General features: G+C 42.2%; 2 protein-coding genes and 1 long non-coding RNA gene across 8 annotated transcripts in view; all 3 read right to left on the bottom strand.

The window, feature by feature from the left end:
• The window catches only part of KCNK13 (potassium two pore domain channel subfamily K member 13), a 67,781-nt gene extending 51,176 nt beyond the window's left edge, over nt 1-16,605 (bottom strand). Inside the window, exons 1-2 of one of the 2 annotated variants that reach the window (XM_083836725.1) lie at nt 13,849-14,052; nt 8,927-9,053 (exon numbers count right to left, since the gene is read on the bottom strand). In XM_083836725.1, coding sequence (XP_083692851.1) covers nt 8,927-9,053; nt 13,849-13,917 — 196 coding nt within the window. In that variant the 5' untranslated portion in view covers nt 13,918-14,052. Of the gene's footprint in view, nt 1-8,926; nt 9,054-13,848 lie in introns of both variants that reach the window. The other variant, XM_083836724.1, reaches the window with a different exon arrangement.
• LOC310899813 lies at nt 1,239-8,870 on the bottom strand. The gene is made up of 2 exons (XR_014584687.1): nt 8,789-8,870; nt 1,239-8,235 (listed from the first exon to the last, which is right to left on the bottom strand). It is a non-coding gene; the product is annotated as an uncharacterized lncRNA (long non-coding RNA).
• Nucleotides 16,606-23,624: 7,019 nt separating the features above from the next.
• TDP1 (tyrosyl-DNA phosphodiesterase 1) overlaps nt 23,625-26,818 on the bottom strand; it is a 44,613-nt gene continuing 41,419 nt past the window's right edge. For all 5 annotated transcript variants that reach the window (XM_083836723.1, XM_083836722.1, XM_083836719.1 and 2 more), the window contains exon 16: nt 23,625-24,131. In XM_083836723.1, the coding sequence (XP_083692849.1) occupies nt 24,058-24,131 (74 nt within the window). In that variant the 3' untranslated portion in view covers nt 23,625-24,057. The remainder of the gene's footprint in view (nt 24,132-26,818) is intronic.

The following is a 26,818-nucleotide window of genomic DNA, read 5'->3' as shown; positions in this document are numbered from 1 at the left end:
AAAATCTGACCCTCAGAGTAAATGTTTTATTCATCCACTTACACTTAAATACTTAAAATACTACTAACTTGTGAAAAAAAAAATCCTTCCAAAATGATTTTTTTTAGATTAGATAGTGGTGTCTTGTCATGGCACTGAACGATAGCAATTCTGTCATGAAACAAGTTTGTGACGGAATATAATCTCAAATTAAAAAAAACACACGGGGGATGAGGGAACAGTCAGAACAGCGTGTCAGTTGTAAATGTGGGGCGAATTCCTTTTACGTACCTGTTCTGAAAGCATCCATCCCCACTGAAATATGGGCAAGACTGAATTCTTACGGAGGGTACCAGGGCAGTTTTAATAATAAGGGGATTCGGCTTACAGCTCCTCTGGAATGCAGTGTCTCTAACAGCACAACGTTGCGTTGAAATGGCACCTTAGAGGCAGGAACAGCCACCATTACTCACTGAAGCACACAGGACAGTCTTAAGAACTTGCTCATCATGCTACAAACCGGGCTTGTCGCTGCTTACTCTGTGAAACAGGAATACTACAGCCGCAGGTGGGTGATGCAGACTCTGGCTCTCTGGACAGATGAAAATTCCTATTTAAAGCATTATACATAAAAGATGAAAGGAGGAAGGGCAGCCTGTATAACAAAATTAACTCCTACTTACAAAAAGAGAGAAATTGGCCATTACAGAATATAATTTTTCTGACAACAAACAGCACCACAGTGCCACTGCAGAGCATATAGAGAATGGAAAAGAGATGGGATGTAGGGAGAATAACAAAAGGAGGGAATCAAAAAACAAAAAAAAAAAGAAAAAAAAAGTTGCATTTAAAGAGAAGGTTCTGTCCCAACAGCACTACCCCATTTATATTTTGGTAGAAATAACTTCATAAACCATCAGTTTCTGCTTCTAACTGAACTATAACATCTTGTTATTTTCAAAGCATCTTATGGAACACAACCATTTTGCTCCAACCAGCTTTAAGATGTTTGAGCTTGACTATATTATTAACTTGATGTGTGTGCTTAAGAGCACAGAATTCATTATCATGGGAAGCAGCAAAGCTCAGCTGTGCGTATAGGCTGCATATACGTTGCTGACATGAATAAGAGAATCACAAGTACAGATGCACACAAGGAACAGCCTTTTTAGTACGAAGGCTGCACAGCTGTTGCTGTGAAGTTCTGACTACTGCAAAAGAAGTGTTGAAAAAAGTATAAAATGGATATAAATACGTGCTTAAAATAGAAAACTTTTTTTTTTTTAGTTTACTTTGGTACATTTATATTCAATGTTTTATCACCTCTTACTATTTTTTTGCCTTTTTTTACAATGTTCTAAAGTGAAGCAATAAGTACTTCCCATTTCTTTATCTTCCTAATGACTGAGGACTATCAGATTTTCAACAGAATAGCTTTCTACTAAAAAGTGTCACATTTAAAATGCTCACCACTTCTCCTGTGTGGATAGAAACACATTAACAGTCTCGTTAACATTCTTATTGTGAGAACAAAACCACCTCAAACTCAAAATTGGTTTGAGGTTGCAAGAAGCCTGGGTTATATTTACAATCAACACCATCTTCCGATATATTGAATTTTCACAAGTCAAGAAAACTGAAATGCTTCCACAAGCTATAGCCCTCCGTCAGGGATGGCACTGTGAATTCAGCAGAACCCTTAAGCCACATGAATGCTTTAAAAATCCCTACTTTATAATCCTAATTTTTTCCCCGGAAATCTAAGATATATAATAATATTTCAAAGAATACTGTTCAGAGATGATTTTTTTTTCAGTTTTAATATTGAAACAATTTTGTTTTGAAGTATTTTATACTGCTTTGAAAAGGCTTTAACGTATTAACTGTTCGTGCATCAACTATGTGAACAAATGCTTCAGTTTATCAGCAGAAATAATTCCACTGTAGTAGGCAGAACTATTCATGAGTAATGATAAACAGTCACCAAAGCCTTTATTTTCAGTGTTTTATAACTTGAATAAACTATTCTAAAATTCAGTTGAGTCAGCTAATATTGGAATTAGAGTTTGCAACCCACCTCCCCAGCATTCATTTAACTACAAATTTGCAATAGCAAAATTTGTATATACATCTTTATATAAGCGGTCTCATCCAAGTTAAAGCAACTATTTTCTATGAATAGCTATTATATAAAAAATTATCTGAACTGACCAGTTTTAATCACTTATTTCAAGTCAATACCGTCTCAATGTTTGGTGTACATACTCCTGCCCTACTCTTAGCACTCATCCATTGCACAAATTAAGACAGCTCCCATAACCAGCAAGTAGTTGGTTTAAATTGGTGTTTTTCTTTTCTCCATCCAACTTATCCCACTTCATAGCATGTCTAATGTTCTCAGCTCTGATTAGGCTTTTACTTTCAATTAAAAAAGTAATTTTCTCTCCAGGAAATAGGAAAACACAGTATTGCATGTGTCACCACTCCCCTCAGAAACCCCTCATTTGCTGTGTGCTCCAACATGTAGAATTAATCTCCAGCTCAGCCTGCAGCATGCTCCTCGGGAAACTTCTGGCTTAGAAAATTATGCAGATTTAGTCCTTTTTTTGATATCTTGTTTTTTCAGGTCACCATGTAATGAACAATTTAATAAGGGCTCACCATTACACTGGAAAGTGTTATGCACAAAGCCAAAACCTCAGGTCTTTCAGAGAAGCATCCCTTCTCAGTCAAACAAATGGACTAGATAACCCAGGGAGGTATGGATTTTCTTACTCTTTTTAGATATCCCATCATAAGTGTAGCATGAAGGACAAAAATGTTTCCTGTATGAGTTCAGGCAGAGCCACCACAAAAGCTCAGGGAAGAGAGGGAGGAATTACAGCAGGGAAAGATCTTTGCACATGGGACGGGAGAACAGGCCCACTCTCCATTTGGCCCTTTTGGAAAAAGCGAGCATCTACCGGAACCTTCCTTGGCCTGAAACTGGTGTGCTTGGTCATTGACAGGGAGCCACAGAAGCAGCCATGAGCATGCTGCATTTCCTGGACTATTCACTTTCCTATAAAGGACTGCACTGTAAACAGCTTTGGGATGGATGCTGGGCAAGCCAGCCACACTTGTGACGTTCCTTGCAATGTGCTGAACTCTTTGGGGTACCTCAAGCTATTAAACGTGTTCAGACCCATGGTTTGATGTTCCCCTATGCTGTGAGTGAAGTTGTCCATCTCTCCTTGCATGCATAACTGCAGGTTTTGTTGTATTTGGGCTGGATGAACAACTGGAGGTGAGTTTTTGAACGACATGGTAGGCAGCCTTGAGAGAATCTCCCATTACACAGCAGTCAGTACCTGCAACAGCTACTGCTGGGAGCAGTTCAGATGAGTTCCTCCATGTCAAAAATCCCATTTCCCTGAGGCACAGCTTTAGTATTTCGGAAATATTGTTCTGCAGATTTAAATCCTTTGCTTTAACCACGCAGAGTTCGCACTCCGCAACATTATTCAGTGTCCACTTCAGGGAGTTTGCTAATTAGGCTCCTCATAAGGAGAGTATTGCCACCAGAAACATCCAGGTGAGTTCAGAAGCAAACTACAAATGTTTTAAACTTCTAGGATCTGATCCAGCTACAAACTCATGTAGGGCCTGAAGTTTTACATCATTTAAAGAGGATATAGTTTTAGCTTTCCCAAATGTCTCAGTCCTTTCTCCTCTCCTCTCCTCTCCTCTCCTCTCCCTCTCCTCTCCTCTCTCTCCAGCATTTACCCAAAAACTATTCTAAAAACCACTCAGCTGTGGCCCCAGCCATGCCCCACCCATACATGAAGGCGAGGTCTGGGCGTGCACAGCCACCCTTCCTCCCTTTCCTTCCCTCCTCTGGTTTCTGCAGGGAAGCACTGCAAGTGAACAGCGGCGTGTTTTGCAAGGTCTCTCTTTAGAACAAGTGGGAGATGCAAGGAGCAGTGGAAGGCACAGAGGAAGATACCCACTGCTCACTTTAAATATAATTCTCCAGCTGTTGAATAGGAACAATCGCACTTTCCTCCTGCTCTTTGTCTCTAAGTCACAGGGATATATATAACACTACAGAAGGAGGTACACTTAATTACAGCTGACAGAAGAGCATCTTCCAGCAAAGTACTTAGCTCCTTACAGGACCAAGTTCTTCAAAGTAAAGATCTGTTTATATTAAGCTGTGGTTTTGATTAATCTCTTTCCATCCATTTTTCTCTTTTCATTCTAACAGCAGTAAAGATATTGTTGTATCTGATTTCACTGCTTTAATTAAGTGCTTCTCAGTGTATGATCAGTTCTATTTTAGGCTGTTTTAAAGTTTATTTAATTTGAGATGTATACTAAGTAGGGTAACACAATTGCACTTGTCAAAGCCTGTTTCGTTCTAATATTAAAATCTTGCTTTGATTTCCTGAGGGTTTAACATTTTTTTAAATCTATATTTTCCCTGTAAATTTGTCACAAAATGCTTTTTATCTGCATCCTAAAAATACAAGTGAAAACTGCCGAAGAACAAAGTTTTATATACAGTGTGCTGAACATATAATCTTTATTTTTGGAGGCTAATGGGGATAATGAGTACATACTATTACAGAACCTGGGGAGAAAAAAAAAAAAAAGCTCTGGCAGGGGCATAAAAAGGTCATCCTGTCCATTCACTGCCCAGTGACGGAATTACAGTTTCTGGTGTCATTCTTGGGATGACACCAGGGATATCTGGTTAACCTGCTTTCAAGGACTACAGTGCTGGATTCTCTATGGCAGTCCCAGGGACACTGCACAACTGGTTCGCTTTATACTCGGGGTTAGGAAACTTTTTCTTGTGTGTAACCTGAACTGTCGTTGTTGTAAGTTAAGCCCCATTAACTTTTGTCCTAGCTGCCGCGCACTTACAGAACAGAGTATTAAATCCATCTTGCATCAGATTTTTCACATATTGTGTTCTTCCACACAAATTCTCTTCTCTTGGCTATTCAAATTCCTTGATTTCTTCTAATTTTGGCATATGATCTTTTTTCTAGATGCCTGGTCATACCAAGTACTTCCTGGTAGACTCTATTTCTAGAAGTGCAGCAGCCAAACATGAAAACTGTGTTCTGGATAATGCTTCCCAGAAAAGAATATAGTGGAAGCATAACACTGCAAGCTTCTTCATACATTTCAATGTGATTTTTTTTTCCACTGGCATAGCAGCAATTCCGGACTGCAGGCAGGCCCCTGCAGAGCCCCATTTGATACATTCTGACAGGGATCCAGTGAAAACTGTTCAAAGAACACCGCTTCCAACTGGGCCCTACCCTATTTCATCACGACCACACAACCATTTCCTATATGCTTCCTTCTTGTGATTGAAATCTATAACTAACTGAAAATTTAGACATGCTGGTCTTTGACTGCAGTTCTTGTCCTCTTTCTACACGTGGATCATTTGAGCCAGCATCATTAGTATATTTTGTCTGAGAGACTGCTAGCCTGCCTTAACTTTTCTTTAGTTTTGGTTCCTCTGAGATTGTATGCTGCAAATCTCTGCATTATTAAAACTTTTGCTCTTGAAATCCCCCAGTTTTCTCTTCCTCCTTCTCCTCTAAAGATTAATGAACTCTGCCACTTTGTGGTCACAGAAGCTGCCTTCTACGTTTACACTGCAGCTAAGTTAGAGACGAATCTAGAGGGTTTCCTCTTAAGTTGCATTTATGTTTGAAAAACTTGTAGAAGAATTTGTGCTAATCTCCCAGCATATAAACTTGTGAATAGATAAATCCCCCATTATGATTAAGCTCTATGCCCTGGACAAAAAGCCTCATCCCAACCTTCCTGAAAGAGAGTTACTGATAAAATTATTGCCTCTGCGGATTTCAGAGTGCTTTTAAATATTTACTGATCTAATTTAAGGAAGAGAGAACCTGTGGCAGAGAAATTAACAGTCAGTGTCTTGATTCGGCTGCTTTCTGGGTGCCCATCATCAGATTGCTAGGGTGGGATTTATTTCACCTCATTTTCAACACCGTTAGAATCATTATCAACTTTTGCATTTGGAACCTCAGCTGTTTTTTTCTGGTCAGGGAAGAGAAACAGACATATTAGGACACATTAATTCATCTGACCTAGTTAAGATATGTACTGGAAAGCTGGATGACTTGAAGATCACTTGAAGACTCTGACATTAAGAGAAATAATAAAATGTACACAGGAGAACTCACCTGGCCTTTTCCTAATCTTGTGGGTTACTCTTGTGTGGTTTAACCTTGTGTTTTAACCTCTGTCCAAGAGAGAACATGCTAGGCTACCACTCCTGTGGTTTTTTAGATCTTGTTTGTAAATGTCACAAAAAAGAAATTCCAGATCCATTTAATTTCATACTTTCCTATTGCATGGTTTGCTTAACTTAAAAATTTCTGCTTTGTTCTGCGTATAGACTGATGGCCATTCTGTCATCATAACCACCACTCTCCTTTTCATTTTTTTTTACATCTTTGCTTTATACTGATCTGTTGTATATTCATCAGTAACTATTACAGTGAACCAATCATTTACTTGGGCAAATAAGTCCTTCAAAGGTGGGGAATGTACTAGTTATACAAACAGATGCAATTCTAGGACCAAATAAAAGTTAAGTAAATGGAGGACTACTTGGTAATCTCTGTAAAGCAAATAAACAGCCTCAGTTTACCTGCATCTTCCCTAAAGCTTTAGCCTAAGCTCTCCGTATTGGCAAACATGGATCAGAGAGAGAGAGAGAGAGATGAAAGATGGGAATGTAAAGTGAAGAGCCTTTAGTTCCAGACATGACTTTCCTGAACTGTCCCCCCAAGCCCAAAGGAAGGGAATCAATCTTGTAGTCATCCTCTAAGGGCACACATCTTTCAGGCTCTTAGAGCTATCGGATCAGTAGCATTAGAATGCATTTTTAAAGATGACCTACAACTAATGAAAACCTTTTTTATATACAGTAGGAAAAAAACTTTCTTATTAAAGTATCAGGATGAGATAGAGGAAAGATTCTTCCCTTTTTTTCACTCTACCAGTTGCCTGCATGTCAAATAAACCTCCTTGTTTTTTGCTGCTTCTAATTGCCTGCATGTCAAATAAACCTTGTTTTTTGCTGCTTCTAATTTCATCTTTTTGGCTGCTGTTTCCTCTAGTTGGCACTGGGCAAACCTTGTTGTTCCTCTTTCTTTAGTAGCTCCATTTTTAAGAAATGCATTAAGTGAGTTTTTTAATATTTAATTAAATCCTCTTTGCACTCCTCTTAATGCAAATGCAATATTATTTGAAAAACAAAAGAAAAAAAAAGGTCTGTTCTATTTACACAACAAAGGCCAGTAGGATTGTTTCAATACCTTCAGAAAATAACAGCCTCCAAAATGATCAGTGTGACAATATTTTTGCATTTTGTTTCTTTTGCATTTGTGAAATATTTCAAAGAAAATCTAAACATCATCTCCTTGCTTAATCTTACTTAACCAGACACACTTTTCATTTTTAATTATCACCATATACTAATTAATACATTATTATTATTATTACTGCAATAATACTTTTATGAAGCCCTTTCTCTACTATTTCTGCTTATCAGAATTCCAGGTTTTCTACACTGAAAGTCTGAGATCTTTGAATACCTACCTTTTGCCTTCACGGAAACTAATTACTATTTTTAACGTCTGCTGACAGGAAAAGGACATCAGACATGACACTCAGTTCCCCATATTCTGCTTTTACAGGGTATAAGTGGAATATGCTTTTCGAGTCAGAGACCGCAGGATATGGTAGATTCAAAGGGAAAGAGAGAGTGGGTGTCATACTAACTCAAGTAGCCATAACCTGCACTGAGATTTGGGGCATTCTCATCCTTCAGGCAGCTCTACAATAGAGGAAAGCAGGGAAATCATTTGTTACCTTTAACAAAGCTTGTTGGAACTAAATGTTTTATATCTTGTTTTTTTTTTGTTGTTGTTCATTTTGTTTTTGCTTTGTTTTGTTTCTGTTTTGTTTTGGTTTTGTTTTGTTGTTGTTGTTGTTGTTTTGTTTTTATGTTTTGTTTTGTTTTTAATCTGAAGGAGAACCTAAGTGGCCTGGTGCAATCTTTAGGGCTTCTGCTGATGAGTATGGCAAGATGGCAAAAAGCACTTTACATCCAGGAAAGGACTAAGAGGCTCAGTGGCTCCAGATAGTGTAATCCAGTCCTTGCACACTAGTTCCGTATGTCAGACCCGGGAGAAGTTCAAAACCTCAGAAGGACACCTGAAACAGTCCCCACAGCACAAAGTTATTGATAGGAGTCTCCATTACTGACAGCAACCTTGGTGAAAAGCATTTCAGAGTCAGTAAAGATCCAGAAAACAGCTATGTACACATCACCCTCCACTAAACACAGGTGAACAGGCATGTGGGCTACGCCCTCAGCAAGAATAGTCAGAATATGAGAGGGGACAAAACAGGGAACTGAAACCCAAACTCCCTTCTTGTGGTAGAATTTTAAACATGATGCTTTTACGCAGCAGCCATATGCCACTGTTTATAAGGAGAAGAGGGATCTCTTTAAAGGAAAATGTGTAAGGGTTTACATTCAGACAGGATTCGGGGTCAGATGACGTTTTCTGAAGTTCATGACATCCAGCGACAAGTTCAACTGACATTCAGGAGCAAGAACCACAACAGACTTTATGAACATAAAAACAAGCTTAGCCTAGTGTCAGCTCACCAAGAAGAAAAAGTACTCCAGAATCTACGACAAGAAACATCCAGAACCTGAATGAACATACTGAAAAGAAAACGCTGGCTCCTGTGAGCTTACCTCATTGTCCCACCCGGGATTACTGAGTCTCGGTCACGGCCCAGTGGCTAGAGCAGGCCACTGTTTTGAATTATTAGGGCTGCTTGCAGCATAAACAGAATTTAAAGAAGAATAACATTAGCCAGGAGAACAATGTACCTTGTGTTGTACAAGTTCCAACATGCAGATCGCGTTCAGTTGGGTAACGGCCCGTCCCTTGGTCTCTGTGACGCCAGGCCCTTGGCCACCGGGGGGGCACTCGGTGCAGCCGCCACCCTTTGCTCACCTGACGGATGGTAAAGACAGGGCAATCTGAAGGCTACAAACACCCAGTTCTCTCTTTTTAACGACCTTGGTGTTTTGCTGGGCATTATTCCTCCCCCTCCTTTTGGTTCCCCCGCTCAAGCTGTAACTCTCCTCAGAAGCAGGTGCTGCGTTTACACAGGTGAAAACAAGGACACCAGCATTTCGTCTGGCACCTGGCCACGCTCCCTCCTTCACTCCACGACTGGCAGCATGGCTGCCTTGCCAGGGAACAGCCCTGCCGTGGGGGTTCCCCCCAGTCAGCCAGCAATGTTCCCCTCACAGCCCCGTCTAGGTGCTCAGGGGAGATGCTCTGACTCCCCGTGCCCGCGTCCGTGCACACCACCACCTGGTTGCCCCTTGCTCTCTACTGCACGAAGCCCACCCTTCTGCCAGCACATGTTGGCTCCTGGGCCTCAGCTGAGGCAGCAGGGGGACAAAGCTCTTTTCTCACCTTGCACCAAGGCTGTGCACCTCCAGAACAACACGCGGCAGCTTCTGGCAGAGAGAAAGTTTTGGCAATTTCTCCACAAAATGTACCTCATTTTGTGAAAATGATATAACTTCCTCCTCTGCCTCACAACTTACAAGCAGTTCACACAGAAAAGACAAGAGGCAATGGGCACAAATTGAAATACAAGAAATTCTGCTTCAACAGGAGATAAAAAAACTCTTTTGATGTGAGCCTGGTCTAACACCACACACACGCTACATCATACGTCAGTTTGATGAGTTACTTTCTTTAGGCTATGCCTTTGTGACAAGGCACATTTCACATCATTTAGAATTAAAAATAAACCGCTTTTAATCAAGACCATGATACTGCCTGGGACGGGCACAGGTTTTGTTTGTTTGTTTTTTAAAAAGGAAACAAAGTCCTTTCAATTTTGTTAAGTTATTCACAGAAATACAGATGTACCTGAGATAAGGAGGCAGTAATGGTAAGTCCTTCCTTTGATGCAACTGAAGTCAGTAACTTTTTTTTCAGTGGTTTCAAAAAGCAGAGAAGGAGGAGGACCTATATGCTGCAAATACCCCATTATTTTAACCCTCTGGGCAGCAGCATCCACCTATTGCAAGCGGAATAGAGGGTGTCGAGGTGTCTATCACAAAAGACAAGCAGCGATCCAATCCATAGCTCTTCAAGCACCTGGGCAGCAGCTCCCCAGCTCCTGGAGGCACTGCTGTCCCAAGGTACCACAGAGCTCGTTAGGCATCAGAGTGCCTGCTGACGGCCGTGATCTTACAGTCCGACGCTGCTGAGCATCCAGAGCCTACCAAATACTAGTGCATTATGTGGCAAACAGACGATCTAACTCAGAAAACAAAGGGGGTGTATGAAGGCTTCTCCTACAGACATGGCCCTGTGTGGAGCCAGGTGTTGGACTCAGTGATCCTTGGGGGTCCTTTCCAACTCGGGATATTCTGTGCTTCTATGATCCTACACAGGTAGGCTCCACCCCACAGGTTAGAGTTAGGCAACTGCCTTCATAGGATAGAGGGGCTTTAACCCCATCTTCTTCCCTGGGTTGACCTCCTGGCAAAACTAGGTAATCTACCAGTTGGGCAGGTGCTTGTGGCTGCCTTCTTACGCCTCTGCTGTTTCCACTACATAGGTAGCCTCATAATGCTGGATCACACTAAGCAAAAGACACATCAAAATTAGGAATTACAGGCTGAGCATTGATATGAACACATCCTTTGACAGAACAAACTCTAAATTATTAAACTGAAAAAAAAGGCTTTTTTTATTAGTTTAGCTTTGTATTTTCTTGACAAATGAAAAGAGGTTGGTTATATTTTGTTTCAACCTCTTGACTCCACACACTGATATCACAGTCTGGTATCTGGGTGACAAACATCCTATATGAATCTTAATTAAAAAGACAGTACTATCCCCTTAGATATTGTAAACCTCTCTTCTTTCCTCTCAGAGCCCAAAATACACGATGGTAAATCTTTTGAGCTAAAGTACGGGTAGGCAGTTGATACTACCAGCAACACTTCAGTGATGCTTTAGCAGTATATCAAAGTGGTTGGGTTTCCATTATTTACTGCAGAAGAAATACATTTACTCGAGTACAGTAGCAAAACAATTTCCACCATGTGGAAGAGAAAAAAATATAAAACATAAAGTTTATAAGAGAAATAGAAAACAGCTACTTTGTCAACAATTTACCTATTAAATCAAAACCTTTGACACCAGTATGTATTACTGAGTGTGGAGGATTAGTTTATACAGGGAATATGCCATAAATGCACCAATCCCCGAAAAAGTGTCTTTAACTGAAGGCAACAAACTTTATTTAGCTGTAGAAATGTATGTGGCCACCAGAAGTATAGAATGAAAAACACAAGACATAATTTTTCTGCTTTCCTCAGAGTAGCGAGGTCACAGCTGGAGTAATACATTGATTTGGGGGCACTCTACTGGGGCATGAAAGAAATGCAGACCATCCAGAAAGGGTCAAGAAGAGAGTAAAACCGCTGATGAGAGATGTTTAAAACAATCTAGTGTTAGGATGAGCCACAATTTGGTTGATAAAAACAAATGTGCTTGCAGGGCATGCAGGAGAACGCTCCTGCATGGTGTGGCCCCGGGGATGTGGCCAAGTCACCATCGTCTTGTGACCATCCAGAGAGCCCAGCCTGCGGCACGCACTAAGATAAAGAGCTGAAACACACCAGCAGCCTCACAGAGAAGCCATGCTACTGAGGAGATTAAGGAAGAGTGATGACATTGATAAGACTGAAAACATGCAATGCCACTGACCAGATTAAGAAAGAATGATGCTGTTGATAAAACTGAGAAAGTGACACTATTGATACGACTAAGAATGAGAAATGTCAAGTCAAAAGAAGGGGTAGGATGTAAATCTTCAAAGACTACAGACCATCTGAAGGAAAAAGGGTTCTCCAGGGCATTTTCTGAAGAAATGCTGATTGAGTTCTCAATTGCGGGCAACGGAAATCAGCAAACCAAAGAAATTACCAGGAAGTATGAGTGGCTAAGTGGATATTTGTGCTTGTAAGTAATTACAGCTAATAAGACCACAGATATTCTTCTCCCTCTAACAATCTCATTTATATAAGATAAATATTAACATTAAGAACTACTGGCATCAGTTATTACAGGTAACAATTAACTGAATCACTGCAAAGGGGTTTTATAATGATGTGGCTTTCTAAGTTGGGAAAGGACTGAAGGGACACAGAACAGTATTTTGAGTACCTAAGAGGCCATTCTCTGTGTCTGAGGATAAGACAAAAATTAGGAAAGTCACTAAACTGCAGTAAGATAGACATTGGGATAAACTTTTTTTCTAGTGAGGATGATAACACACTAGGCTGGATTCCTTGTGGGAGCTGTGGAATCTCCAGCACTGCAGGTTCAAAACATCAGCTTGGACAAATGTCTATCAGGAAAGTAATTGCACACAAGATACCTCCTCTAGGAACAGAGGTGGACCTGGTGAACTTTGGAGATCTGGTCCCAGCTCTGTTTCCTGTGATTTTAGGGCAGTAGCAAAGGTTAGGATCAACACCATATTTTGATCATACAGGAAACACACCTGAAGGGAGATGTTACAATGGCAAACAAACAATATCAGTTCTCAGAAACGGTTTTAGAAATGTTGTAAGTCACTTTAAAGCACCAGTTCAGCAGAACATTTAAGCATACTTCTCCAGGTCTAAGGACACAGAACACCCAAACCCTGACGCCCTGAGGTAATATAAAACCAGTCCAATGACACCTGTCATCACAAAATTAACTAAAGACCTAAGCAACTCGGTGCTGGGGAATCAGCCACTTGGAAGCGTCAAGTGTTCAACAAACTGTCGGACAGCTCACACGTCCAACAGAAACCAAGACATCTCAAAGCCCATGTTCAGGGAGCAAGTGTTAATGGCGATTTCTTGAAGAATTGCCCTTAGTAATTAAATAATCATTCCTCGGTGTGTTTCCCATGTGGAGTGAAACTGATTTGAATTGGAAATCCCATTACTAAGACGTAGTGACCCCATTTATCACAGCGGTAAATGCGCAGAAGATTGCCTTTCACTAAAGCAAGCTCTGTTTCTCCGGGGCTCTTGGCTGCCCACAGCAGCTAACGCAGCCTTTCTGTTGACACCCACAGGCACCCTGGGGCGCTGATGTCAGCTCCCGGCTCTGTCCCTTTCCATCTTCATGTACTCTTCTCAGCCCCCCTGAATGTTATCTATTCAATATCACCTTCCCCTGCAGCTCCTTCAGCCCGGATAAACTCGGGTTTGTTCACTAACGAAGCAGGCAGCGCCCACCGACCTGTTGATTCTGCCACGGAAAGCCAGCGCGACGGAGAGCTGGGTGGTTTGAAACCCAACCTTCCCAGGCACTGCACCTGGCAGCTGGGCACCACAGAGCCGGTTTCATGACTTTTGGTCTGTAAAAGATCAGCCCAGCAGCAAAGTCCCCTCAGAGCTCGCAGCCTACCGACCCTCCCCAACTCCGGACCGAAGACTCGCTCCAGAAAGACGCCGCAAAAATCGGGACGGTGTGGCGGCTCTTCAAATCCTTTCGGCTTCGGGTGTGAGCGGTGATCCCAGGAGCCCGTCCCTGCACCCTGAGGATCCCCCGTCCCTCCGGGGAGGCGAGCACAGCCCGCGGGCAGCCCACCTGCCGCCGGCCCGGCTCGGGCGCCCCTCCACAGCCGGGCTGGGGCACGCAGGGACCCCCGGGCACCGGCACGACGGCGGCACCCCCACCCCCCGGGACCCCGTCGAGTCCGGGCACTCACCGATGGTGGAAACGACGGTGCCCACGAAGTAGAAAGCGCCGGTGAAATCCCACCGGGGCCGGATGTCATCGACGCGGATGCCGGCCACGGTGGCCTCCTCGTACTCGCGGAGGAAGTGGCGGAGCTCGGCGCGGCTGAGGTTGTGGCGCTGGGTGAAGTTCTCCAGCCGCTCCTCCCAGCGCTCCTTGGCCTGCCGCTCGGTGGGCAGCTCGATGGCCGAGAAGACGGCGGCGCCGCACAGCATGTACAGCACGATCAGCACCGCCAGCAGGAGGAACCGCGCGTTGTCCGCGTTCAGGCGGCCCGCGCTGGAGCAGCAGCAGCCGCCGCCGCCGCACGCCATCCTCCGCCGGGCGGCACCGGCCCGCCGCGCCGCGCCGCTACCTCGGGGCCCTCCCGCTGCCGCCGCCCGGCATCACGGCGGCGCCGCCCGCCACGCGTGAGCGGGGACAACGGCTCGGGGCGTCCCGGCGGTGGCGGCCACCGGCCGTCCCGTGCCGTCCCCTCCTCCCCGCCCCGTCCCGTCCCGTGCCGCGGAGCCCCTCAGCCCCCTCGGGCCGCCCCCGCGGCCGCCGTCTGGGCGAGTTTCATATCCCCTTCCTTCCCCCGCCCCGAGCACGTCGGAGAGGGGCGCAGGGACAGGCACCGCCAAGCGCCTCCTGCCCGCCCGCCCGCCGCCGGGGGGGTTGAGGCGGGCCCGGCGGGGGCAGCGGCAGCACGGCTCGCCCCGCCGCCCCGGGGCGCCGCCATGTGAGGAGCCGGCGCCCCGAGGGCAGCTCCCCTCAGCCGAGGCGGCACCGAGGCCCTCCGAGGGGCTGCGGGCGGCGGCTCCGCGGCCACCCCGCCCTCCCAGGGGCTCCTCAGAGCCCCTCAGAGCCCCCTGGCAGAGGCGGGCGGCTCGGCGGCTGGGCGCCCTCACGTGCGAGGGCTCCGGCGCGGTTGTGCCCGCGCTGCCACAGCGCAGGAGGAGTTACTGCTCGCTGCCAAAAGAGGGCACCGCTTTCTTTGCGGGGCTGGTGCTCTCGCCTCAGCGAGGCGTTATCGGCTCCGCGCCCGGCACCCAGGGGCCGTGCGTGAGGCAGGTGCCGCGCCCGGGCTGCGGGGTGCCTCCGCGCCGGGCTGTGTGCGGCCACGAAGCGCTCTCGATGGAAACTTTCTGGAAAGATAAGTTACTATAAAAAGAAAAAGCTGAAGACAGCGATATCCGGCAATTACCGCAGTGCTGGATTCTACTTCAAAAGACCGTGGGTTAGAATTCACCTCTGTACAACATATTCACACAGAAACGCTTTTTCTTTCCGGTGAAAGACAAGTTACACACATCTTATTTTAGAAATATGGTTAATGAGGTATTACTGCAACATCCCCCCCTCCCTTCTATTAATTATGTTGCAGCAAAAATGCAATGGGAACTAAGATATTCTTAATAATTATCCCCTTAATGTCAATCTCCCTTAATGTCAAATAAAGAACACTTGGTGTGAGAGCCACGGGCCGCCTCGTAGCCTGAGACGTGTTTACATCTCAGGCATGGGTCTGAGTCCTGCGGGCTGAGCGCGTGCAACTCTGTGCTGGTTTCCAAGAGAGGATCACCAAGGATGGCATGGCAAGGGACCTGCTTGGCCAGCACGGCACTGAGGGCAGCCAAGTTACTCCCCACATCACACAGCAAACCAGCAGATGAGGATGAGTGAGACTCACGCTCCCTCTTTGTTTTTCCTGTTTATTGTTATTTGTAGATGAAAAGTAACACATTATGTTGTGGTTTTGTTCCCTCTTCATTCCTCTTCAGCATACACTGGCATATTGCAAATAAAATTAGCAGCGATGCCGGAAGACATTGAACAGCCAAAAAAGAAGACTTAGATGCCAGTCAAACTAACCAGACTGTGCCACGTGCAAAGGTAACCACATACTGCCATTAAAAATGCTGCTCTATCTTTAAAATTATCAACAGTTTCTATTAGAAGAAAAACAAAACAAAAAAACTTTATCCCCTGCTTTGACAGTGAGAAAGAAGATGGATCTAAATCAGTTCTCTTGCAAAGAGCGCCCTCAGCCTGCTCTGAAGCTTCTGTCCATCAAAGTTGTTCTTCAGTGGCTTGGATTGGCACAGTGGGCACAGGAGCCTTCACCTGCTTGTAACCATGATGTCTCTGTGATTGCCACAGGAATGTGAAGAACAATCACGTTATCCAAAGAGTTATCCAAGGAAAAATAGCCAGGGATTTAGAGTTCTTACTGGTTTTTTTGTTTGTTTTTAGTATGAAATAGTTTTTGTGTCGGTTTTATGTGTAGCGTGAGCATGATTATTAATACAGGTACAGAACATCTGGCATGCTCCTGAGAAACAATGAAGCATACAACTGTCATGGGGCATCAAAAATTGCAAGTGATCCTAATTTGTCAAATCTGATCTTCACCAAACGAAAGCATTACAAAGGATGTGCAGTAATTTAATCTCTTGAGAAAGCAGCTTATTGATGCTTCCTATTAAGGGACAGAACAAATTTGAGTTTATATTGACTGGAATCCTGAAGCGGAAAATGAAAAAATGGCTGGCAAATACCACAGGTATGGTACCTTTTATTGTTTTAAGCTCCTTTTTCTTCCTTTAGTTCCCCTATTTCTAATTAAGGTACTTACTCTAAATAATACTTTCTTGTAAAAAAGGTCACTAATCCCATCGCTGTTGTGTAGACAGCTGGAAAAAAGTTTCAGGTGAAAAAAAAACACGTTTAAACGTATTGGTGATATTTAAATTAACCCTAAACCCAAATTAACACCTTTTGAGCCTGAACACTGAGTGCATTGCCATTAACCTCAGCATGTTCACTTGTGGTATTGTCATCAGGAAATTTGCTACATTTGCCTTACACCTCAGAACCACAAGCACACAGTTCCATTGTGTTTTTTCTGTGCATGTTATTAGGGTCAAAGGAATTTGTGGTAGTGAGGTTGAGCATGATTGTAAATAGTAAAAAAAAAAATAAATCAATGTATTTTCTGGTTCTATTGACATTGTTAAACAATAACCCTGTAAATAAGAAAAACGCAGTCACTGAGTACCCTAATAATCACAGAATTGTAGGGGTTGGAAGGGACCTCCAGAGATCATCGGGTCCAACCCCCCTGCCAAAGCAGGTTCCCTAGAGCAGGCTGCCCAGGTAGGCGTCCAGACGGGCCTTGAGCATCTCCAGAGAAGGAGACTCCACAACCTCCCTGGGCAGCCTGTTCCAGCACTCCGTCACCCTCACCGTGAAGAAGTTCTTTCACATGTTGGTGCGGAACTTCCTGTGATCCATTTTGTGGCCATTGCCCCTTGTCCTGTCCCCACAAACCACTGAAAAGAGGTTGGCCAAATCCCTCACTTAAGGTATTTATAGACATTGATAAGATCCCCTCTCAGTCTTCTTTTCTCCAGGCTGAACAGACCCAGGTCTCTCAGCCTTCCCTAATAACGATTACTAATAAATGTCTGATCAGAACAGAGCTATTATTGTGTCAACAAGTAACTTGGAAGATTCACAAAGAGATTTGGTTTCTGTATCTCACTGATGGGATATTTTTTAATTAAGCATTTATCACATTTGGAAGCGATAAGCTGGTACGCTTAACTGAAATGCATTGCTTGTCTTTGGAGAAGCTGTGAGAGAGCTGCAATTTACTTCCAAGCAAGTTTTATACACAATGAAGTTTCTTCTGAAATTTAATAAACTTGAAATTAACAAACATCTGGAAAAAAATCAATAAAAAAAAATAAAACACCTTCATAAACATGCGACACTTTGGGCATTTAGAATAGGCTAAAATTTTCAACTTCCCTGTTCCATTGTTAAGATTTCCAAAGAGATTACATCTCTGGTGGAGTTCTACTGAACACGAAGTAAGGAATGTCACATCTTGCCTTTACCCATCTATTTGCATCTCTCACAAAGCAGAAAGATCACTGAATCTGCTTGTATGAAAAAGATTTACAGAAATGAGAAAAACGACTACATTTTCCATCTTTTCCACATCAGTTATTAAAATGGAAGGATCATCATATTCTAGACTTCTTAGGGATGACTGTTTCATTTATACTTAGAGCATACCCTATAGAGGGTATTTTTATTTGAAGATTAAATTTTGCTGTTGTAAATGAGAGACAGAGAGATTCAGGACTTAATAGTCCCTACAAGGGACTCCTCAAGAGATCTCAAGAACTACCACCACTTCTGGAAGCCAATTTACAGCTGCATGCTGTTTAACTTCTCTCATTTCAACAGGTAAAAAACCTGAAGTTGATAGCTTAGTTTTCCAAACCGCATAACAAACCAACACCATTCAGAGCGGGTTTTTCTTTGTTTATACTTTTTTTTTTTTTAATGTTTCCATATATATAGGCACATAATTGGAAAAGTCATTTCACAGTTTTCTGTGCCTGCAGTACATCTGCTGTGTAATATATTTTGTCTCTCATTTCTGTGTAACAAGGCCACTGATTATGCTTTTTCTTTTTTCCTCTACTTTTATTATCTGCAGTGAAGTAGCTTTTCCCAAGCTACTCATGTATGAGCATGCCACTCATCTTCCTCTGGGGTTTTCAAAGCACCAGGCTGTGTCCTGTAGGGCTTTGGCGGCCTTCCTTCAAGTTCCTCCTACTGCTTTTCGTTCTACGTGTGGCAGAGCTGTAACCCACATCTAATGTTTGCATGACATGGGAGCAAACTTTAGTCAACATAAGGAAATGCCTAAGCTGCAACTGTACGTGGAGATGAGCTTTATCCATGTGGAATGCACTTTGTAAAAGCAAGGCCTGGAGATAGGGTAATATTTGTATCTTCTTCAACCTACACCTGCATGCCTGGGAGCTGCCTTCTCTGATCTCAGTTGACTAAAAGGAGCTGCCTTCATCTTACTTTAAGACAATATTTGTAAGAAAAACAATACGTTTGGTAAGAACAAAAGTTGACTTGGGCAGAGCAATGGACAACCCTACAGGTTTGCATTCCTTTTACTACTATATGATGTCTTCCTTCCTTTGCAGAGATAAAAGCATCAAAATAGAAGAAAAAACATCCAAAAGTTTGGTTTTTTTTTTTAATAGATGACAAAGTTCTTCCTTTACCCACATACATACCATTGCAATGAACCTATAGAACAAGGAAATGTCTAGATGTTCAACTTTCTGTGAGCAAAAGACATGAGAATTGTGTTGGAAAATTGTATCCTAGATTGAGATTTTCACTGGTGATATCTCCAGAGAAATATGACTACTTTTTCATGCTATACATAAGAAAAAGCAGTACCTTTTTTAATCTGCATAGCAGTAGCAGAACCAATCAAGGAAGTGTTGGCTGGCTTACCCCTTTCCTACCCATATCCTAGCAAGAAAGGAAGAAAGTAGAATTCAGGGGAATTCTAAGTAAACAAAATAAAAAGACACTCATATACAATATATTTATTTCCTCAAAAAGAGCAAAATGGGGGTCACGCAAAGTGTCATGAGAAGGATGCATCTCTACAGGCACTTCCATGGAGGATTTTTCAGAAAGTGTGGACTATAATGTTATTTGTAGCAGTGCAATAGTTTGCATATACGTGTTAAATAGATTTTTAAAAAAGCACCCAAAAAAATAATCACTTCAGCTTTACCCTTTCCATTTCCAAAAGAACAGAAGTCACAGGAGGAGAGAGAACGAATGAAGTCAGCGCCAGAACTTCTATTTGTTTCAGTATAGTCGAGACTTCCACAAAGCAGGATGCTGTTTTAATAACTTATTTTAAAATACAGATGGTTAAAAATCAAATGCAAATAAAGGGTCCAGAGCTGTTACAGTAGTAGTTGAAAAAAAAAAACAAAACAGGCAATTTAGAAGAAATTAAAGAGAATTAGTCGACACACAATTCCCAGAGACCATGTAAACTAAACCAAAACATTAAGTTCCCAGATTGGCACTGGAACTGTGCATGGTAGTGAATTGCACATTAAGGGAGAAACCTAGACACACGAATCAACTTGTATATAGTCAGAATGGAATTCGAAAACGAGTAAGTAGAGTCAATTTTGATAAATGAAGAAGCAGGAAAGGCAATATATTAAAAAAAGGAGAAAGGAAAAAAGAAAAAAGCCAAGGTATAAAGATTAAATTAAAATAGGAAATTATTTCTCTGATCTTACTGAGCTCATTTTGGCATCTTCAGCATCTTCAATAATTCTCACCATGTTTCTTGCTTTTGTCCTTCAGGATACCAGTTACAGTTGCTCAGATTAAAAAGAAATTCAAAAGTAAGAAAGGAAATGTTAGAGCTAACATCATTGTATGGCTAAAATTCTGACAACCTTGGTCATGGTGATTTATTCTAGAGCTGTGAAATCTCATCAGCTTCACCAATATGAATAGAAATATCTGTGGAATTAGGTGGTGTCTAGCATTATAAAGAACACGAAAATCTATTTGAGCTTTTTCAAACACGTGTGTGGGGTAGGTAAGATATCAAAGTGAATATCCGCACACTACATGAGTTTACTGGTCTCCATATTCAGTTCTTGGCATTACATCTATATTTGCTTATTTCCTTGGGATTTTATGTGCAGTTATTTGTTACTTTCTTCACATTTGTTTATATTTACATTACTCAGACAGGCTGAAATATTGAAATCATAGAAAGTCTTAACAGCAGAAAGTACAAGGAATTAACGTATTACTCATCACTGAAAAAGCACATTGACACATCTAAAAAGTCCACCAAAGGAGGCACCTATAATATCATTGCACGTTTGCACACCTAACATGGAACAAACCACATGGAACCTTTCACACCTTGTTACATTTATAGCACTGGATTTAATCTCAGTAGCAGTGAAAAAACTAGCTAGATCACTGTATTTGTCTTAAGCCAAAATTAGGTCACTGGTTTACTGTGCAACTCCAGTAAGAAACTAGTCTTACTTTGCTCCTGACAAATTTCATCTGTTCAAAAGTCACAAGCAACGAAGTTTCCTGTTTTGTCCCTGAAGGGAGTAAACTGGGACTATCACATTATGTTAGAGGATACAGCGACACAGGCCAATAGTGACACGCAAGTATGATACTAGATTTCCAGTTGTCCACCTTGATCTCTGGATGTTCGGCAGCTCTGCAGTTTGCTTCCCTTCCACAACATGACCTCTGTGATAGACGGCTTATAAAATCAGTACGGAACCTTGTACGGTTGGGGGGTTCAGTCAGTTGAGCTTTTAGAAAACAACCAATTGTATTAGCCGTTAAAACAGTTTGATCAGACCCTAACCAATTTTATCCACTTACTTACAAGGGAAAATAAAAGCATTACCTTCTCCTTTACAGCCTTATTAGCAACACTGCAAAAACGTATGCATGTTACTTGCACCAGTATGTATCGATATGGATTAACAATGAATTATTGCACTGTTGTAAGGAAAAGCACTTCATTTTGAGGGGGCACCAGGACAGATCCATTCTCAGCAGGAGCAGACTATAGTCTTACGTGCTCAGGCAAATCTAGTTACATATATCAGACATTCTGTGGTATGTCATAACAGAAGGAAAACAGCGTCTGAAAACAGATATTTCGTCTGTTTTCTCCTTTGCTTTCACTTTCCAAATATTAGGGCCCCTATCTTCTAAAGACAATTCTGAAATCCAGAAGTTTTCTAGATAACTTCTAGATAAAAAGTATTATCTATGATTCAACTACTTACCAGAACTAAGTGACGTAGGAATGAAAACAGGAAAATTGTGAAAGACGACACGAAACAAACAATTAGGATGGTATAAAAAATGGGATTTTAAAGTATTCTGCCTAAGAGGAATTAAGAAGCATTCAAATCTGTCCTGGCTCCTGAGAGCTTGTAAACAGTCTACAAAATAGTGATTAAACAGCATTTTCTGGCCAAAGGTGTTTTCAGGAGCTTTCTGTTCAGCTCTAGTATGTCATCAAGCCCAGCTGGATGCAGAAGCTCGTTACCATGCTGGTAGCTTTGGTCATCTTTGGACAGTTTCTTCAAAACAGGTTTTCCTTACTGTTACAGGACAGTGGAAGTTAAAAAAGAACTATGTACTATGTACTACTATGTACTAAGAACTATGTACTATGTACTAGAACTATGTCTACCAAGCTCCAACTTTTACTTGAAACGTTAGCCTTAAACCGCGTACTGTTAAGCAAGCCAAGTCAAAAGCCTTTTATCTCTTTCACCTCCACCACCCATCAGTGCCTCAGTTCACACATTATGTCACAAAATTGCTTTGGGTCACAGTCATGTGGTGGAAAGATTTCATGTGTTTTCTAGCAGAACTGATCACTTGGTTTATTTGTTCACACTGATGAACCTTGGAATGATCTTCTGTCAGTGGATTAATGTGAGCCCTGGAGAGCTGAAGTTAAATAATGCCAAGTTACTGGAGACCACAATATTCCAGCTGGAATTTAACCAGGAACGCCTCAGCCTGTCAAACCACTCTATGCCAAAAACAGAAATAGCCATAGATGTAGCATTAGTAAATTGCAACATTATTCATTCACAATAGATGAACATCTATTAATTTTTAGCCTACCTTCTAGGAGTCTTAAAGTTGTCTTCATATAGGACTTCTCCACTCAGAGCTTCTTGAATTTTCACAGATGGAAATAATTAAGATGTAATCATACTCTTAAAAATTAATAGAAAGGCTACCAAGTTATCTCAGTTTTCAGAACAGTGCTCCGTTTACAAGTTACTTTCCCTGATCCTCCACGCATTTTCAAGCGCATCAGGGATAAAAATCAAACTGTTACTGCAAGTAGTATAAATAGTAAAGATTCTGCACATAAAATCAAGGAAAGATAGAAACCAGAAAGCCATCTTCCAATCTGTTCCACAGACATCCCTGAAGCACTGATTCATATGCAATGTACATTACGTGCAAAGGTCTCAACTGGAAAAAACAATGATCAATGGGCCTGTAAATTGCCAACAGTATAAAAGAAATGAGCAGCCTAAATACTTACGTTCCTGGTATATGCTGTGTAAAGTGAGTGTAAAATTCCTCTGTGCTATAGGCAAGGTTACCTTTTGCATAAGAGACTGTACAATGGTTTCCTGAACAAAAACTTCACAACAACCCTTTTGATTTGTAACCTTTTTGGTTTGTAAATCGTAACTGCAGGAGAGAAACTGAAGTTAACTAAAGAGGGTCCACCAACAGGAAAAGGCTAAGAAAGACAGCAAAGCAGCAGTGCTTTACAGTGTTTCTTTATGGATTGGTATGTGACACCATAGGAAGGAAAACAACTCCTTGCTAGTCAGATGCCATGACAACCTAAAGACATGCCTTTTTCACGGCAACTTCTGAATGAAACAAGGATATACATTAGGCAAACATTGGGAAGACGTGCTTCCCCAGTGTAGTCCAAGCCATCTTGGGGAACGACACTGCAAAATGAAAGCAGCAGTACTGGAACTGCTACCCAGTCTGATTATTTGGGATCCAGAGGAAATTATGAGTGGAATACTGCACTATATAATAAGATTTTTGGATTACAGGACCTGTTTATACATCCTATAGTATATTTAGGACTACTTCTCAGCACCCCCACCCACCCAATTTAGTGTTTTTGACAGTACTTGAGTGTCTGCAAGTGGAGGTAAAAAGGGGGGCTTAGGAAATAACTTATGTGATGTACTGCCAGAAGCCAAAACAGCAAATAAAGCTTGCATTCGAAGTGAGTTACCAAAGGAAATGTTCAATCCAATTTAATATGTACACACTTAGAAGATGGAACCAAAGATATACAAACAAGATTAACTTTATTTTCATTTAAGTTTTACATACAATAGCTTTTATTAGAGCTACTGGGGCCAACTGACAGTCTCCCAGAACAATACAATTCAAATCCACTACAGCTAAAAACTGCAGAGAGGATCTCTGAGAACAGTCTTACACTTGTTTTAAATCTTGAAAAAAATCTTGAAAAACATACTGGAAACAGCAGTAATGAAAAAACATACAAAAAGGTATTTAAAAAAATGCAGTGTTACGAGTTCATTTATAGTAATATAGTTACAGATTCTCTAAGACTCTGTCCAGTATCAACAGATATCTTTCAACTAGAACTTAGCCATTACAGCAGACATCATAGCTTAAAAACACAAATAAGCAGTCTGGCATCTAGCATAGCAGGCTCAGTGTCAGTCAGTGAAACATCACAGAACACCGGTAACGTTCACGATGGAACCCACATGTTTCCATGTGTATCAGGGGCATCAGTGTAAGGAATATTCCAAATCCATGGTTGATCTGTAAACCAGAACAAAAATAATGCTGAGGAAAGTTCTGTTATTAAACATAAAAGTTTGATCTTCTTCCTCTTCCCCTGCCTTTGGAGGAGGAAGAAAGCTCAAAGCTTCCACTGGTTATCACACGATCCCATGCACAATGTTAGTACAAATCCTGATAAACAAAACACACTGAGGCCATGGTCAGCCATGAATCAGGGAAGATGGCAGGTCAGTCTGGCAACTATACTAAGTGTCCTGCAGGTTAAAACATCTTTCCCTTCAAGATCAGTAATATTTTCCTCACAGCCACTATGAATTTGTACCTGCAGGACTTTACTTGGTACACACCAAGCTAAGCTACAGTGCCTCCTACTTGGGCACAAAGAAATGGCTATTATGGTTAGTGTCTCAGTGCTGTATTGCTGCTCTTACAGACTTTTGGCATCAGCCTCCTAACACTAGGACTTTAAGAGAAAATTTCCTGAAAAAGGAGGGGAGATAAACTGGGCACAGCTGGCAGTCAAGTTGTATCAAGACATCCACAAGCACGATCCAAAGCTTCTGCCTTTGCCCGTGCTAAAAGCTAGAGCTGTATCCCTTTGTGCAAGGTAAGGCTGGTACAAGGAACTTCTCTATGCATTGAAACAGAAGTGATGTGAGAATCACTTCTAAGTGATTCTTAGAAGCACTCTAAATCAAGTGCTATGCTTTCACAATAGGATCAGGCCAACCTGTACGGGTGAAAGACGTAACATAATCATGGAATCATTCAGGCTGAAAAAGACCTCCAAGATCATTTAGCCCAACCATTAACCTAGCACTGCCAAGTCTACCACTATATCATGTCCCTAAGCACCACATCTACACCTCTTCTGAATACCTTCAGGGATGGTGACTTAACTTCTTCCACTGGCAGCCTGTTCCAATGCCTCACAACCCTTCAAGTGAAGAAGCTTCTCCTAATATCCAGCCTAAACATTCCTGGCACAACTTGAGGCCATTTCCTCTTGTCCTATCACTTGTTGCTTGGCAGAAGACACTGACCACCCCCCCACCCCACTACAACCTCCTTTGAGGTAGTTATAGAGCATGATAAGGTCTCCTCTGAGAACTACACAGTAGTTTTAGCCAGATTTCTGTACTATTTGTACATGATGGCATATCGGACAAATGTTGTGGGTCACCCTTGAGCATCTTTTTCTCCAGGCTAAATAATCCCAGTTCCTTCAGCCATTCATAAGACTTGCTCTCTAGACCCTTCACCAGCTTCACTGCCCTTCCTTGGACACACTCCAGCACCTCGATGTCCTTCCTGTAGTGAGGGGCCCAGAACTGAACACAGTACTCGAGGCGTGGCCTCGCCAGAGCTGAGTACAGGGGACAATTACCTCCCTGCTCCTGCTGGCTACACTATTCCTGATACAACCAAGATGCCATTGGCCTTCTTGTCCACCTGAGCACACTGCTGGCTCATATGCAGATGGCTATCGACCAACACACCCAGGCCTTTTTTGACAGGCAGCTTTCCAGCCACTCTTCCCCCAGCCTGTAGCATTGCATGGGGTTGTTGTGCCCCAAGTGCAGGACCCGGCCCTTGGCCTTGCAGAACCTCATACAGTGTGTCTCAGCCCATCGGTCCAGCCTATCCAGATCCCTCTGTAGAGCCTCCTACCCTTGAGCAGACCAACACAACTTGGTGTTATCTGCAAACTTACTGAGGGTGCACTCAATCCCCTTGTCCTGGTCATTGATAGAGATATTAAAGAGAACTGGGCCCAGTACTGAGCCCTGGGGGACTCCACTTGTGACCAGCCTCCAACTGGATCAACTCTTCGGGTCCAGCCACAAATAGAAATAATAGGAATATTTCAAGTCAGATGAGACAAAGGAGCTTGATGAGAAGAAAATTTTATCCAGCAAAATAGCAGTACTCATCAAAAAGATTCAAGAGGGGAAAAAAGTCTGAATATTATCAGCAAAGCAGAAAGAAATTTAATCTATAAATATGCCTAGCTGAGACAGGCTGCTGTTGGCTCATTTCCCAAATACTAGACTGAATCGTTATCTGTTTTACTTCCAAGGAACTATTAAATTATATTCCTTGCCTATATTTATATATATAAATAAAATCTTAGTATCATCAACACATTCAGCTTTATCATAGCCTTTTCTGGGCTTTTTCAGGCTGTCACAGCAATGTGAACTCCTGTCATTGACTAACAGATCATTGTATATAGTTTATAAACTATATAGTTTATCGTTAAAGATATGAAGTAGTTCTATCATCTACCAGATGATTATTTTTCTTAATTCTGTTTTGCCCTGAAGATGCATCTGCTGCCTACAAATAGGCTTCTGTTGTTCAGCTGACAATTGGAGGTGAACAGCTGCCATTGTTCAAAACAGCAATTTGCAAAGAGTTAATAATGTACAAGTTACATGTAACAAATGTTATCTGCTAAAAACCAATAAGGTCCTTCATCACTTCAAAGAGTAAGATCATTCCTACTCTATTTTAAAACTGCCAGATGTTAAACGTGCATGTTATTCTCTGCAGCAATAGAAAAGATGCAAGCTATGTATATCATACATGGCAAAACTGATAGCTTCTCCCTGCAACTCCATTTCTTCTGGTTTGCGCTGGCAATTTAAAGCAGCTGGGGAGAAATAGTCTAAAGGAAAGATGCTCAAGTAAAGGCTCTATGT

Source organism: Anser anser (genome assembly GCF_964211835.1).
Source record: "Anser anser genome assembly, chromosome: 5".
NCBI lineage: Eukaryota > Metazoa > Chordata > Aves > Anseriformes > Anatidae > Anser > Anser anser.
Note: the sequence above shows the minus strand (reverse complement) of the source record. Positions and strands in the feature narration are given on the sequence as shown.